This window comes from Lissotriton helveticus, chromosome 3_1 (assembly GCF_964261635.1).
Source record: "Lissotriton helveticus chromosome 3_1, aLisHel1.1, whole genome shotgun sequence".
Lineage (NCBI taxonomy): Eukaryota > Metazoa > Chordata > Amphibia > Caudata > Salamandridae > Lissotriton > Lissotriton helveticus.
The window spans coordinates 2,093,455,113-2,093,472,071 of NC_136061.1; the positions used below are offsets into that span (position 1 = coordinate 2,093,455,113).

The 16,959-nt window shown below is 46.2% G+C and overlaps 2 protein-coding genes across 2 annotated transcripts in view; one reads left to right on the forward strand and one right to left on the reverse strand.

Moving 5' to 3' along the window:
- Window positions 1–2,424: 2,424 nt before the first annotated feature.
- Window positions 2,425–3,632, reverse strand: XRCC4 (X-ray repair cross complementing 4). The gene has a single exon (XM_078683252.1). It carries the CDS (start codon window positions 3,493–3,495, stop codon window positions 2,482–2,484), a length of 1,014 nt encoding a protein of 337 aa, XP_078539378.1. The 5' UTR covers window positions 3,496–3,632; the 3' UTR covers window positions 2,425–2,481.
- A 51-nt stretch (window positions 3,633–3,683) lies between these two features.
- The window catches only part of HDDC3 (HD domain containing 3), a 127,336-nt gene continuing 114,060 nt past the window's right edge, over window positions 3,684–16,959 (forward strand). Inside the window, exon 1 of the mRNA XM_078683254.1 lies at window positions 3,684–3,921. Coding sequence (XP_078539380.1) covers window positions 3,810–3,921 — 112 coding nt within the window. The 5' untranslated portion in view covers window positions 3,684–3,809. The remainder of the gene's footprint in view (window positions 3,922–16,959) is intronic.

Here is a 16,959-nt window from a genome sequence, read left to right on the forward strand (position 1 = left end):
AGAGCCCGGGTGAAGGAGGTGGGAGGGCAGCAGGGAGTTAGAGCCGGGTGAGGTGACTGAGGGCAGGAGTGAGAGACGGGTGAGGTGACAAGGGCAGCAGGGAGTGAGAGCCGGGTGAGGTGAGACAGATAGAGATAGAGACAGATAAAGACATATAGAGACAGATAGAGGCAGAGACAGGGACAGACAGAGCTAGATAGGGTCAAAGACAGGGACAGACAGACAGATAGAGGCAGAGACAGATAGAGGTAGAGACATACAGCGATAGAGACAGACAGAAAGAGAGACAGACAGAGGGAGAAAGGAGACAGATAGAGGGAGACAGACAAAGGGAGGGAGACAGACAGACAGACGGAGGGTGACAGATAGAGGGAGGGAGACAGACAGAGGGAGGGAGACAGACAGAGGGAGATAGGCGGAGGGAGGGAGACAGACAGAGGGAGGGAGGGAGATGGAAAGTGGGACACAGATAGAGGGAGACAGACGGAGGGAGACAGAGAGGGAAGGAAAGAGAGGGAGGGAGACAGAGAGAAAAGACAGAGAGAGACAGAGGGAGACAGAGAGAGAGGGAAGGAGGGAGCGAGAGAGAGAGATAGAAGGAGGGAGGGAGAGAGATGTGTGTGTATGCTGGTCTGTTGGCTCAGTGGATGAACGCGTCAGTTGCAGGGGCCTGTGTTCAACTTCATGGTCACAGTTTTTTTCTTTCTAGCCCCTTCCCCCTCCCCCACTGACCCCGCCTCCACATGTGCGGCCCTCGGCCACAAACCACACTGTAAATTTGGCCCCTGAGAGAAAGTTTGTGAGTACCCATGCTGTAGAGGCTGCCTGCAGCCGCCCCTCCCGGACCTTGCGCAGACTGTGGACTGGCCTATTGTCATTCTGAGACTGCAGCTGATTAGCACTTTAGAATGACAGTGGGCCCAATTGTAGTGACAGCATGTGGTGTGCCTTCTCCTGCATGGGACTAGTGCAAAGCATTCTGCTTTTGTCTTGGTGCCATGCTGGAGAAAATAAAAAATAAAATAACTAACAGCGTTTTCACTGTACATTTAAAAGACAGATTTCAACATACAAATAAAAAAAAATACTATTTATTAATGTTTATTGTTACTAGCACAAATCTTGATTGCAGAAAGGGCCCGATGTACTGAAAAACTGTGAAGTGCACGATTCGCTCAACCTTATATGAACTTATTTTGACTTGAATTTATTTTGGTTGTCTATTTACTTATATATTATTGAGCCACCTCCTCTGATATGTCTGTAAAACTTATGTTTTGTCCCAAATTTTTGTCCTGAATTTTGACCTTCTGTTCTGAATTTTTGTCCTAAATTTTGACCCTTTGTCCTGAATTTTTACACTAACCGTCCTGAATTTGCACCCATGCCAGTTGGTAACCCTAAGAGCGAGGTATAAAACCAAAATACAAGGATTGTGCGAGGGAGGGCTTTAAGCAAAACAGACGACGAGTGGGAGGGACACAACAAATAGTACCTGAATCACAGCACGAGCAGTGGATGGACAGAGGAAAGACGTCTGTCAAATGCTGCCCAATTAGAAGGCAGCAAAGAAAAGTGACAAGAAAACCAACGAATTGTAAGCAATGAACGGGCTTCAAGTCCATCACTCAATGCAAAAGACTTGTGTGGTATCTCCCACTCACCGTGCTCCCCCCCCTTTCACGGCGCTGCGCGTAGTGGGACATCCCGTGGTGACATCATTTAGAATGTAACCACACTCAAGGTTCCAAGGCGAGCGCCGCTGTGTGTGTTCAGGCTGTCACCTGGGCATAGTCAGAGCTGTGGCTGAGGTCGTGTTGTTCTTTATTCTTACGGACCAAATAAAGTCATGTTTCAACCCTTCTCCGTCTCAATCATCATTGGAGTACATGTCACAACTTGCAAGCGAGAACGCATGCTCAAGCAGGCAAGACCTAAAAAAGCAGAAAACTGGTTTGGTCTGACTCCTGGAAGGATCTTTCCATTTAACAATATACCACCTTTTCAATTTCAACACACAAATATTATGGCCAGGTGAATTGTGCTTTAGCCTGCCAAATTTTAACTTGCATCAGTATTGTATTTCTGCACGTTTACAGTACTTCAAGGAGCTCAGAGGGTCACCAATTCCATATACTGAAGCCATACGTATCAAAACTGATAGTGGTTTCATCAAAATCTTTCGCCGAAGACCATTTTGTCTGCTCTTTCTGCCTTGATTTCCAGACATTCCTCTGTCTCCTCTCCCTGACCTTATATATTCTTCACTCTATACTCCTTAATAGCAATGTTTATATCTGCTTCTTTCCCACTCCTACCCAAATTTCGCTATCTTGGTGTGCGTTCTTCTCATAATCTCAAAGCATTCATGAGGCTGAACGGCAGTATTCTGATTCCAGACAAAAAACTCCAAAAATAAATGTGTCTTGCTTTTTACTAATCACGATTCAATTTATTATCAAAATATACACAATCAACAAATTACATGTCATTGAACAGATCATCTGGATCTTCAGTGCTTTCCATTACCTCCAACGACCTTTTCCTTGAGGAGGGTTTTTTGACGGCTTTCTCTGGCGGAACTGGATTACTCCTTTGCTTCTGTTGAACCACCGTTTTTTGTGTCGCACATGAAGCTTCTTGGCCAAGATTTTTTTGGACCCGATGTCTCCGCTTTCTGGTTGGAGCAACATCCGGAACATCATCTGTGCTGCTGAGAAGTGAATGACGTCTTGACAAAGTATTCGGTGCCACAGTTTCTACTGTGGAGCGTGGAGTCTCGTTCTTGTTTTCCTCATCGGTGCTCATGTCATAGTCTTCGTTATTTCCTTTTGTGGGTAGAGGAGCTTCTGAAACATTCCTATCAAGCTTTTCTTGCGCATCTTTCAATTTATCCTGTAAGGTTCTGATCTTGGCCTTTTTCTCATTAAGAACCAGGGTGAACCTTGTGTAGATATCCTGCTCCAGTTCTTCTTTTGAACGTACCCATGCTTCCAATTGCCCTTGCATGTCGTTCCAGTCACTGAGGAGCCGGTTGTTTTCTCTTTGCAAGTGCTCATTTTGCTCGCGCAGGGCTGCAGAGTCATTGAGGCAGTAGCTGATCAAGTCAGTTACAAATCGAACTGGGTTAGGGACATTTCTTAATTTTAGTGATCCAAGTCTGAACACAACGTCTTTCAGGTTTTTATCATATGAAAAAATGTAGCAATCGTCTTCCACGTCATATTTAGAGAAATCAAAAACATACTTGCTAGTCTGTGCTGTTCCCTTAATCAGCGCTTTCTTCAGTTCGTCAACATACTTTTCCCGTTCCATTTCCATGTCGGCAGCATCTTTCGACACCTCCTCGTTAGACACTTTCCCAGACCATGCTGATAGGCCATCGCTGAGAATCACAGCGAATCCGAAGCCTATGTCTTTTTCCCATGAAATTTGCAAGAAATGCGGTTTGTCCGGTTGAGAAAGCACACAAATCTGTCTCACATTCTTCGCCATATCGGAGATTTTCAGTTACACTTGTTAGTGAGTCCAATTATTGAAGTAGTCCCCAGTCTACTGAAAAAGCTATAGCACAATTTCAGCAAGTCTCTTGTTAGCGTCCATGGTGTTTTATGAAATTCACTTCCGTGTTATAGGACAGGGAGATGCAGCGCATGCGCAAATAATCGCCCAGTCACCGTGAGCAGCCACTTGGATCAAAAGCGAAAGTAACACGCAACATTGGCAGCCATGATGACGCATTTTGTTGCTACATGGACGTTGCTCGGCTGTAAGCGCACTACATCTGCCAGGTCGTCTAAGAAGGAAGTATGATCTCGGATGTTGGATCGTTGTTAGAAGCAGTGGATTTCGCTGCCCGAAAACACAAACGCCAGCGCCGCAAGGATCCGGAGAAGACGCCCTATATTAATCACCCTATAGGTGAGCAAACGAACCCTGCTACTTGTTCGTACCACACCCTTTCTCAGTCTGTCTTCCATTTCGTGTTCATGTGACCTTGTGTTTTCTGGGGTACATTTACAGTTGGTACTACAAATGCAAACAAGCAGGATTGATTTCGTAACATGTAACCGGTTACCATAGCTGCCAAGGTTTCAGATTGTTGATGTGTGACATGTTCATAGTTACAGTGTACCTATGAGTGACATTCACGACTAAATGTGTGACACTTCGAGTGGCACTTTTTCACGACCAAAATCATGCACTGAAGTACATGGAAACAAACAAATATCAGGTATTGCAGCCATTTGAGCAAAGAGGAACTCTAACTCTGCAGCAGGCACTTTTAAACCTATTATGTTAAAATAATCAGCTCCCTCCACCCTAACCTCAGCACCAGGTGTTGCTGAACCACAAGTAACAAAGGGATCTCTGTGACAAAAGCAGCAACCCACTGAGCTATCCACATAGTAACCAGTGAAACTAGTCAAGGACATGGAAATGGAAAACCTTGCACGAGCAACTCCTCAGCGCGTCCCAGATGGCAAGATATAATGAAGGCAAACATGTGCCCCAACATTTGCTGTACCAGAAAAAAACCTTCTCGTATAATGCCCTTAGGTTACATAACTTAATCACCAGAAAAACCCAGAAGTTCGTCGCACACTGAAAAAACGAAAGGGTCCGTTCTGCTAACATTATGATGTGTCTACTAACCAATCCCGGATACATGGAATGGCGCAGAAATTATCAAAATTTTTAAAAAGGGGGACAGAAGCGATCCAGCTAACTATCGCCCCATAAGTTTTTTAGATATAACCCCAAAAATATATGCCAGGCATATATTAAACCGTATTAATACATGGTTGGAACAAGAATCAGTTTTAACAAAATATCAAGCGGGCTTCAGAGAAAAAACAGGAACCATGGATCAGGTATTAAGGCTATGCTGCTTGTACTGGAAATATGTCATCATTCGCAAAGGCCACTTGTATGTGGCATTTGTTGACCTACGAGCAGCATTTGACCTTATCCCCCGAGATCTACTATGGGAATCCTTGAAATGCCAGGGACTCCCAGGGGATTTGTTAAATTTGGTGAAAGGTCTGCACAAGGAGAATTACGCTAAGGTTAGGTGGGGCCCAAATGGGGAAATCTCACAATCCATCCCTATAAAAAGGGGAGTACGCCAGGGATGCGTGCTGGCTCCTACACTCTTCTCCCTTTTTGTTAATGACATCCCGTCCTATATGGAGAAGTGTGATAATGATTCACCTAGATTGGGGGGTGAACGGGTTCCCTCATTCCTTTTTGCGGACGACACCATCCTCATTTCACAAACACCGCGGGGTCTCCAGAATCTATTAGAAAGGTTCCAGTCATATTGCAATCTTAAGGGGTTAGAAATTAACATAAAAAAAACAAAATATATGGCACTGAGCCCGCAAAAAAGTTTTAGAAAAAACCTAATGCTAAATGGTCACAAATTAGATCATGAGCAGAATTTTACATATTTAGTTGTATTAATTGATTCAGTACTAGCATGGAGACCGCAGCTAGAAAAAACGAAAATAGTGTTCAAACAAAACTGCCTCCCAATTTTAAAAAGACATAATAAATGTCTGAATAAGGCAGTTACCCCAGCTTTAGAGATCTTTAGGTATAAGGTCCAATCAGCAGTACTATATGGAGCAGAATTATGGGGACCAGCATGTAGGAAAACCTTTGAAACTCTTGAGAACAAGTTTTTTAGGGGATTATTAAAAGTGCCCATTAACACCCCACTGATACCACTATTTTTGGATCTGAATATTAAACGTACTGACCAACATGCAATGCTGAGACCATTATTGCTGTGGGTCAGATTATGGACAACCCCCGAACTGAAGGAATATAAAAACGGGTTGAAAGAAGTCATGGATCTAGATAGTGGCAGCAAAATTTACTGGTTAAAGCATGTAAGATCCTGGCTAGTTAAACTAGGACTAGCCCATTTTTGGAGCGAGCCAGAATCGATGAGTGTGGGTTCAAGAAAAATTGTTAAAATGTCTTTTTGGTCCTATATAAGTTATGATTCAGCATACATAAAAATCCATGGCCCCTTAACTGAAATTTTTTTACTGGTTAAAGATGTGGCACACTTTGAGACATTTTTGGATGAGGTACAGCCGCCACTAGCTAAAACCTTGTATATAAAATACAGGTATGGAACATTGAGAACTAAAGCCCTTGAGAAAAGTTGGGTGAAGACAAACAGTGATCTCTGCACTCTATGCTCTAACAGCGCACGGGAAGATGTCTTACATATATTATTTTTCTGCCCCAGTTATGCGAAGTCAAGGAAAAAGTGGATAGTGCTGCTATGTCGCATTATTGGTTTGAATTCCTATAAGGAGGCTGGTAGAATCTTAAAAACAGACACCAATCAAGTAGTTGTGTTTGGCATCAGTAGATTTCTTCTTGCTGCTAATTTTATTAGATTAAAAATGGGTCTTCATTTCTAACTATATAAACTCATGAGGCCCTCTTAAAACTAATATTATCTTGATCATTATATATGCCATAATCAAAGGATGACCGAGTACCCAACTTTATGGTTGGGTATACCAAACATGTATTATTTTTTACCACTTCATTGTAATTTTTAATTATTATGCCATGGTGGTTACAAATTTAATTGTTCTTTTAGCTTGTAAATATGTTGATTACTTTTAATTCTATATTTATTCAAAATGTGTGATGACTTTTTTGGCCTTAATACCATGATTCAAATAAGATGATGTATACCGGGATGAATTGAACTGATAATGTAATGTAATTCTGAGCAGGCACCCCATATCCCACCTGTGTTTTTGATTATTACAAAATTGTATTTAATGAATTTTAATTGTATATCTTTTATGATGCAATTGCAACGAAATAAAGATTATTGAATTGAATTGTCTACTCTGGTGGACGCTTACGCTAGCTACACTACATGATTGCACACGCATGCCTGCCAACTATCACGCATCAGGTGTGACGCTCACGCATTTCAGTGTGGTGTTTCTCATCACCGCACTGAAATGCATTGTTCAAGTTCAAGTTCAGGCATTTGTATAGCGCACTACTCACCCGTGGGGTTTCAAGGCGCTTGGGGAAGGGGTTCATTATTTGTCGAATAGCCAGGTTTTAAGTTCTTTTCTGAAGGAGATGTGGTTTTGAGTAAGGCGGAGCTGAGTGGGGAGTGAGTTCCAGGTCTTGGCAGCAAGGAAGGAGAAGGATCTGCCACCCATGGTGGATTTTCGGATGCGCGGGACTGCAGCGAGGGCTAGATTGGATGATCTTAGTTGGCGGGTGGGTTTGTAGAAGGACAGACGGGTGTTGAGGCATTCGGGTCCTAGATTGTAGAGGGCCTTGTGTGCGTGGGTGAGAAGGCGGAATGTAATTCTTTTGTTGACGGGAAGCCAGTGGAGGTCTTTTAGGTGTCCGGTGATGTGATCTTGGCGGGGGATGTCTAATATGAGTCTCGCTGATGCGTTTTGGATGCGTTGGAGTTTTTTCTGTGATTTTGCTGTGATTCCGGCGTAAAGTGTGTTACCATAATCCAGTCGACTCGTGACTAGTGCGTGGGTGACAGTCTTTCTTGTCTCAAGGGGGATCCAGCGGAAGATTTTTTTGAGAGTGCGAAGTACGTTGAAGCAGGAGGATGAGACTGCTTTGACTTGTCTGGACATCGACAGAGAGGAGTCTAGGATGAAACCGAGGTTACGTGCATGGTCCGTGGGTGTGGGTGCTGCGCCCAGAGCGGAAGGCCACCAAGAGTTGTCCCATGCAGAGGGGGAGGATCCTATGATGAGCACCTCCGTTTTGTCTGAGTTGAGTTTTAGTCGGCTATGTTTCATCCATTCGGCTACTTCTTTCATGCCTGCGTGAAGATTGGTTTTGGCGGTGTTAGGGTCTTTAGTGAGGGAGAGGATTAACTGGGTGTCGTCGGCGTAAGAGATGATGTTGAGGTTGTGTTGACGCGCGATGGAGGCGAGTGGACTCATGTAAACGTTGAAGAGGGTGGGACTGAGTGAAGATCCTTGTGGTACGCCACAGATGACTTCAGTGGCCTCTGAGTTGAATGGGGGAAGTCGGACTCTTTGAGTTCTCCCAGCGAGGAATGAGATGATCCAGTCCAAGGCTTTTCCTTGAATGCCGATGTTGCTGAGGCGTTGTAAAAGGGTGCTGTGGCAGACTGTGTCGAAAGCGGCGGAGAGGTCGAGTAGAATGAGGGCTACAGTTTCTCCGTTGTCCAGAAGTGTTCGGATGTCGTCAGTCGCTGCAATGAGGGCGGTTTCGGTGCTGTGTTTGGCTCGAAATCCGGATTGAGATGGATCGAGGGAGTTGTTGGATTCAAGGAAGGCGGCGAGCTGGCAGTTGACGGCTTTCTCAATGACTTTGGCCGGGAATGGGAGGAGGGATATAGGTCGATAGTTTTTAAGTTCGGAGGGGTCTGCTGTGGGTTTCTTCAAGAGGGCGCTGAGTTCGGCGTGTTTCCAGCTTTCTGGAAAGGTGGCAGAGTTGAACGAGCAGTTGATGACATCACGGAGATGGGGTGCGATGATGGAGTCAGCTTTGTTGAAGATGTGGTGGGGGCAGGGGTCGGTTGGTGAGCCAGAGTGGATGAAGTTCATTAGGCGGATGGTGTCTTCAGTGGTGATTGGGTTCCAGGCGCTACGGTTGTTAATTGGCGGAGAAGGATCTGAGGGGGGTGGGGAGGGTTGATCATTGGGAGTATTCTCGAAGCTGTTGTGGATGTCGGCAATTTTGTTGTAGAAGAAGGAGGATAATGCATCGCAGAGGTCTTGGGAGGGAGTGATGTCGTTAGATGCTGCGGTGGGGTTGGTGAATTCTTTGATGATGTTAAAAAGTTCCTTGCTGTTGTGGGTGTTGTTGTTGAGACGATCCTTGAATGCTGATTTATTGGCGGAACGAATCAGTTGGTGGTGTTTGCGGGTGGCTTCCTTAAGGGTGGTCATGTTGTCGGTGGTTGGGTTTTTTCTCCATGTTTTCTCCAGGGTGCGGCACAGCTTCTTGGATTTTTTGAGGTCATCATTGAACCAGGGAGCCTTTTTGCTGGCTGATTTGATCTGGTGCTTTTTCAGGGGTGCTAATTCGTCAGCGCTGTGGGTGATCCATTGTTTGAGATTGGTGGCCGCTTGGTTTGGGTCCAAAGAGAGGGTGGGAGGATTTTGGTTGAGTGATGTGAGGAGTTGGTCGGAGGTGATTTTGTTCCAGTTTCTCCGAGGAATGGGTTGTGGGCGGTTGTGGGTCAGGGTGATTTTGTAGCTGAAGTGAACACAGCTGTGGTCCGTCCAGTGGAGAGTTGTGGTGCGATCGAAGGAGATGTGTTTGCTGGAGGTGAAGATAGGGTCGAGCGTGTGTCCGGCTACATGGGTGGGGGAGTCAACAAGTTGTTTAAGTCCGAGATTGGCCAGGTTGTCCAGGAGGGTGGTGGAGTTCCTGTCGTGTTTGTTTTCAAGGTGGTAGTTGAGGTCTCCTAAAAGAATGTAGTTCTCGGAGGCGAGGGTATGTGGGCTGACGAAGTCCGTGATGTCATCGCTGAATTGAGTGCGGGTGCCTGGGGGCCTGTAGATGAGGGTGCCTCTAAGTGTGGTCCTAGGGTCGGTGTGGATCTGAAAGTGTAGATGATCGGCGTTTGCAAGATTATCGTCGGAGCTGGTCGAGATTTTGATGGTGTTCCTGTGGATGATGACGATGCCTCCTCCTGTTTGATTGGTGCGGTCTTTTCGGATAATCTTGTAAGCGTCCGGTATGGCTATGGCGATGTCGGGTGCTGATGATGTGTTCATCCATGTTTCTGTAAGGAAGGCGATGTCCGGTGATGCAGTGTCGAGTAGGTCCCAGAGTTCAATTGCGTGTTTGTGGACCGAGCGGGTGTTAAGCAGGATGCACTTCAGGCGGTTGGAGTCGGAGCTGTGTATGGAGGAGGTGGATTTGGTGAGGGTCCTGAAGCAGTTGAACTTGCAGGAGAGGCAGGCGAATGGGCCGTGGGTATATCCTGGAGTGGCTACGCAGCATTGTGGTGTGCGTCCGGGGTTGAGGGCGAGGAGAGTGGCGGCATCATATGTGATTCTAGAGGGTTGGGTATTGCGGGGACCAGGGGGTCTGGCGCTGGGCGCGGTCCAGGCGCGGACGGGCGTAGACAGGCTTACCTTTGGCGCACCTTCGGCGCGCATTGGGGCGCGATCACTGCGCGTGAACGCTGCGCGTTGGAGCATCTGTCATAAATGGAAAGTGGAGGGGGCGGAGCGTGGGAGGGTCAGCTGGGAGGCGGGCGCTGGGAGGAGACACGGGCTCACGCAGGTAAACACAAGCCTAAAATGGCAGCCCGGTCCCTGAAACGAAACTGGGTCACAGCCGGAGTGGTGTACAATTTAAAACACTCTCCGCACAATTTTCTCTTCCCCCCAAACAATGCCAATAGTGCGCAGCTACTATAAACAAAACTAATGCAAGCAAATGAATCCAGGCGCCGAGTGTGCTATTAATTAAATAATTAGTTAAAATATCAGCAGAACGATACCGGGCGCTGAATGCGCTCTTTCAGGGCAGGCAGGCAGCAGCGCAATGTTCTTATCTGTGCAATTCAGCGTCTGAAGGGAGGCAGAGGGCGAGGGGAGCAACCGCTAAGGAAAGCGTCCACACGGTCACAAATGGTAGTGGGACGGGGCGCCGTAGCTGTACTCGTGGGTGGGAGGGTCAGCTGGGAGGCGAGCGCTGGGAGGAGACACGGGCTCACGCAGGTAAACACAAGCCTAAAATGGCAGCCCGGTCCCTGAAACGAAACTGGGTCACAGCCGGTGTGGTGTACAATTTAAAACACTCTCCGCACAATTTTCTCTTCCCCCCCCAAACAATGCCAATAGTGCGCAGCTACTATAAACAAAACTAATGCAGGCAAATGAATCCAGGCGCCGAGTGTGCTATTAATTAAATAATTAGTTAAAATATCAGCAGAACGATACCGGGCGCTGAATGAGCTCTTTCAGGGCAGGCAGGCAGCAGCGCGATGTTCTTATCTGTGCAATTCAGCGTCTGAAGGGAGGCAGAGGGCGAGGGGAGCGACCGCTAAGGAAAGCGTCCACACGGTGTCACGCATTTAATGCCACTCGCCAGCTGCGCCACCGGCTGCACATGTGCACCTGTGTGCCGGCTCCGCTCTGAGACAAGCTGCCAGCAGCTGCTTGCTGGGCTCAGTAAGTTCATAACTAGTTAAAGATGATCTGCTCTCAGCTGAGAGTGCATTGTAAAAAATCTGCCCAGCCAGGCTGCTGCATATTAATTCCTGAAGCACCGCGTGGTGACACACTGCTACAATGTTTCATTAAAATTTTTGCGGTTTCCCCGCGGTGCGGCTCTAGAGATCAGCCTGATTTCACGGGGCCCTGTCAGGTTGTGTGCTAGTACGCGACGGCAGCGCGGTGGACAGTCGTCACATCCTGTCTGTCTGAGCGGGGAGTTCAGTTTCTTGAGGGAGGGAGATGGCTGGTTGCTAAATTTGCCACGCAGCCCGCAAACCTTTAATGGCTCTCGCAGCTTCCTGCTGCAGCTCGCACCAGCCCAAGCCTGGCCGCAGTGTGTTGTCAGCTGCTGCACCCTGCCAAATTCAAGTCATGCTACAGTCGAGGGACACAAAGGAAGGAGTCAGTGAACCGCGTTGCACCAGCCGCCAGGACAGTCTGTCACTGGACAGTCCTGCTCAGGACTCACTGAACAGCCTGGACGGCTCGCATCTCAATTAGGGAACGTGAGTGATAAAAAAAATCAACGCTTGCATTAACTTTCATTTGTGATAACAGAACATTGAATGAGTAGTGCTGCACCACGTGTCGCCCGTTTTGTTTGCTAAATGTCAATTGAGGACTTTAAAAACTTCCTACCAGCTTCATGTGTAGTCATAGTATGCTACGTTCACAGTCGGAGTAGACAGCTGTTCAAGCGAGGAAAGAATAATCTACTCTGGACAATCCCCACGGAGACCTGGCAGAGAAGGCCAGGGGTCATAGCGAGAGCTGTTTGCACTGCTCTCGCCCCCCCCTACTACTGAAACCAGCTTGCCAGTCGGATTAACTCTGTAAGGCTCCCACAACAGCAACTACACGTTCCTCCTCCTCGTGTGCATAGCTGCCAAGGTTTCAGATTGCTATGTGTGACATTTTCATAATTTCAGTGTAATTATGAGTGACATTTCACCGACTATGAGTGACAATTCCTTGCGCGCAAAATCAAGCAATGAAAATGAGGGAATCATAAATATCAGAAATGACACCTATTTGAGCAATGAGATGGTCTTTAGGATAATGTGTTCAAGCACACGTAGTTAAGCTAAAAGGGTGTGGACCAGACAGGTGACCAAAAACTCTAAAAAGTGATAAAACAGGCAATTGACTTTCTCCATCTATGCATGAAGGATCTGGAAAAACATCCCTGTATCCATCAGAACTGCCTCAACACTGCTCTAACTGAGGACAGAATTGTAGATGCACCTTTTTAAAGATCAAGACAGCACAATGCAGTAATATTACGTCCTCTCCCATCGCTTGCTGACTGTACTCGTGCCTTTGACCCTGTCCAGCACTCCACTTGTCTTGGTTTGTGCTATTAAAATAGCACATACTTAGAATAATCTCCCTTCACAGACATAGAACTTCGAAGTACTCTACATGCACAGGTGCAAAAAAGCAAACATGTTGCTTAGTCATATATGGCAACTACTAACTAGAATATTATAAGCAGAGAAGCAATGTTAAATACAATAATCAAATAAAACAATATTTTTATTTAAAAAGTAGCACTACAGATCTGGATAACAATGTTGGAGTTATTTTAAAATAGTAATGTATTATCAATGCACGCTTAAAGAAATGAAAAAAGTTAAAGTGCTCTTGTACCTCAAGGAATGTGAGCCACTCTACAGGCGAGAATCAGACCGGCTGCAGTTACAGCCCTGCCTGTGGTTGTTTCTCTTATATTTTTCTATTTATTTGCTATCATTCTTGTACCCGAACTCGGTTCTAACAGTGCGCCTTTTCGGAAGCCCTCGCTGCCCATGCCCTTACTTAGCTCCAGCAGTTCCTAGAGGCCCTTGTTGCCTTAACCATGGCTCAGGTGTAAATGTCCGAAAATCCACCTATGCTCTGCAGACAGAACACGACTGATATGGTGAAAGGCTTCAGGCTTCCCCTGCGGTACTCTAGCCATCCTCCAGCAGAGATAACGCCTCTAATACAGGAGATGGGCTGACGACACAGAAACGGAGGCTTGGGTACGGGGGTGGGGGAAGAAGGAGGGAATACATGTTTTATTTATTTATGTGTATTTTTATATAGCACGCACATTTATATAATTTTTTAGTATGGTTATAAACAATCACAATGCTAGAATAAAAAAATTAACAAAAGAAGTAGGTTATAGAGAAGGACTGTCCATTAGTGAAACAATCGCTAAGTACAACAGTGAGCTAGTGATATATGTGAGCAGCACGCACCTGGTGATATGGAGCTGGTATCTTTCAATGCCACACGGCGAGTACGAGTGAGACCGAAATACAAGCAACAATTGTCAGAAACAACCGACTGATAAGGTAGTCAGTGTGCACACTTACTTGTGGCTTGGGGAACACTGCAGTGCTGTCACGAGCCAGCCAGCCGCAACGATGACTTCCACCTGCACCGTGAGCAGAGGCCACAGTCCAGGCAGCCTCGAGTCAAGGACTGGCGCAGGCCCTGCATTTTTATCATGGCCTTAGTTCTGTTGCACTCACTGCAGCGCTACGGCTCCAGTGCCTGTTGAGGCACCATCACTTTGGGGACGGACGGGTCGTGGGTGAAAGGGTCGTCAGATCACCGCAGTAATTCAGGGCACAAGTCAACGCGCGTTGAGAGCAGAAACTGACTGTGCAGACGCACTGCCCGCACGTGCTGCGCCCTATGTGTATCTGGGTGAATTAGCAACACTCTAACCTGCCTGAGCCCAGAGGGACCTGGGCCAACCCCAAGGCAGCTGCCAGTGCCGATTGCGCTGCCAGCTTTCTGTCACTGTGCTAGTAATTTAGCAGCGCTCTGGCTTGTTGACAGCCCAGGAGGCACTATAATAAATGCGTGACTTTCCATTTCAGAGCAGTGATGCGGACCACCACACCCACACTGAAATGCGTCAGTCTAACGCATGATGCGTGATATTTGGCAGGGCTGTATGCGTGATGTGCTATTCAAGTCCTGTTTTTTCCTCTTGAATTCTGGGGCTTGTAGTCATGTTTTATAATAGAATAAACTATACCTCAAGTCCCTGAATCCAAAGGAAAAACGTTGACTGGAGCAGCACGCCACATGGACCTGGTAAACTTGGCATGATCTGCAAGTCTGGTTTTTAGTTCTCACCAGAGACAGTAAGATATTTTGTTAGCTTGCGGGTGGCTTAGAGCCTTCCCATTTCTTACCACTGCTTGATCGTCACGCATTTCCTTGCTTCTCTTGTGTGTTGGCTTCACTTCCTCTTTGTATGTTTGCTTCATTTTGGCTCTCAGGGACCTTCCACGGTTCACGCACTTTTGTAGGTACTTTTTAAAAAACGTTGGAGCAACTTTGGTTGTGGCTCTTCATAAGAGTACATGTGTTTGCGGGTCTTCCCCCCCTCCTGTTCCACGTTTTTGCTTGCCACATCGTCGTTTCTTGCCCCGTTGTTTCTTGTACAGTTGTTGCTTGCCCTATTGTCAGACCGTCATTGTTTGCCCCGTTCTCACCATCTCCTGCAATGGTGCTCACACCATAACCCTTGCTCCCCACCTTCTTGCTTGCTCCACCTCTCGTATACATACCCTGCCTCCTCCAACTTTGTCAATTGCCCAGCCCCCACCTGCCAGAAAAAACATGGCTTAATAAAAATGGGCAAAGTCAAATGGTAGGGCTATTTGGATTTGTCAATGTTTTTGCCATGCTGCACTGCATTATGCATCCTGTGCCACATGGTTGAAAGTAAAAAAAACAAAAAAAGAAAGCAATATGACATAGGCAGTATTGACCACATGATAGCGCTTTTTTTCTCCCCTTTAATCCCTGCTGCTGTACAACATCAATCGATAAATCACGCGTTTGTTAAGCGCTCCTACTCACCCGTGAGGGTCTCGAGGCGCTCGGGGAGAGTGGTTTTTGCAGGTTCCTGTCCATCAAGGAGGGGGTCTGTCGAAGAGCCATTTTTTGAGGTTTCTTGTGATGATGGGGAGAGATGTCTGAGGTGGAGAGGGAGGGCCTTCCAGGCTCTGGCCGTGAGGAAGGAGAAGAAGAGGCCTCCTGATCTGGTCTTTCTGGTACGGGGGACCACGGCGTCGGAGAGATAGACTGATCGTAAAGTCCTTTGGGGTGCATGGAATTTGAGTCTGCTAAAAAGCCATTGAAAAAGCCAATAGCTTGGTCAGTGTTTGTTTCTTTGCATTCTGGCACGCATAATTCTGATATCCCATCACTCATTTAGAACGGCAAACATAAGAATTCTAACTAAAATCTAAAATCCTGGACTAGCAAAACTATGAACGCATGGAATATGGAAGGTCTTAAAAAATGTGCGCTCAAAGAAAACAAACTGTTCTGACTGCTAAAGAATACCTTTGTAAACTTCTATTCATGGCCACTGGAATTATGCGATTGTGCAGCCGCAGCGATTTACGGATAGTTATAGATTTGCTGCATTTGCCACACAATTGATTATCAGCCACATAATCTTGATATTTTAACAAAAAAATATTTTGTTTCTAACTCAAATGGATGAAAAGTTGCTAAAAATGCAGTGATGTTTTGCCACGCATTGGAACACACTTTTTGTTTAGGTATCGCATTACTGTGCTTTGGTTATACACAGCAGCTGGTTATGCCCTTTACATTGGTGCTCAATGAGTTAATTCTAGTCCCCGCCCGCTTTTGTATCGTGCAGGATGCACTAGCAGGGTATGACATGCTTTACAAAGCCAACACACTGAAGTAAATAGGCAAAACATATATTGTGTGTGTTTATAAAGTAAAAATACCAAAAGATAACCCTGTCATAGTGGGAAATTCCAAAATAACTACAATCCTCCGATACATAACACAACAGACACTGTCAGCGTCCCATGCCCACACTAATCCCATGGGCAAACCCTTTAGTGATATAAGTGCTGTATAGTAGTAGGCCTTGTGCTAAGAACAGATGACATTTTAGAAACGAGGTGTTGGCTGGTGAAGGAAATTCAAACAGGAACGAGGTAAGGTGTGGTGTGCAAAGAACCAGATTACCTTGCACCTGGAAAGAAGAGGAGAGGAGTTGGCCTAACAGCTAGGGCGGTCGACCTCCAATCTGGGGAACCGGGTTCAAGTCTCGGCAAGGACTCGCAACATCCTGTGATTCTGGGCAAATCACTTAATCTCCCTGTGCCTAACAAAAATGAATGCGTCCACATGTAACGCAACTGGTGCTCGTGTACAGCGCTCTGATACCCGATATCTTCGCGTAAAGTTCATGCTATATAAAACTCTGTTAAAAAAAAAAAGAACCTCCTTCATGGAGTTCCACTGAAGTTATACTGCTGGAGAACAACCACACGTTCCCGTCAGCCTTCATGAAGGGCCACCCCCACTCCTATAAATGCATTAGGAGACTCCCTAACATTTGTTGCGTGCTTTAATACCAAATGTTTTCACGAGTTGCTCACCCACTCCTTCGGATCCTCGGCATGCAGGGGTGAGTTTTAACAGCACAGAGGAGATGGCGGTGAAGAAACAGCAGGGAAAGACCTGTCAGCCCGATAATACCAGTGAAGTTACCGACCTAGGGGCACACACATGCATTGCTGTACCGTAAAGAAGAGAAAAATACAGGCTTCCATTTCTAATCACCATGTACTCTGAAAGACAAAAATAAATACAGTCCTAAAACAGAAGACAAGGAGTGAAAAACAAGCTGCAGAGCACTCGTAGCCCTCCCTTAAAGTTCCCGGGA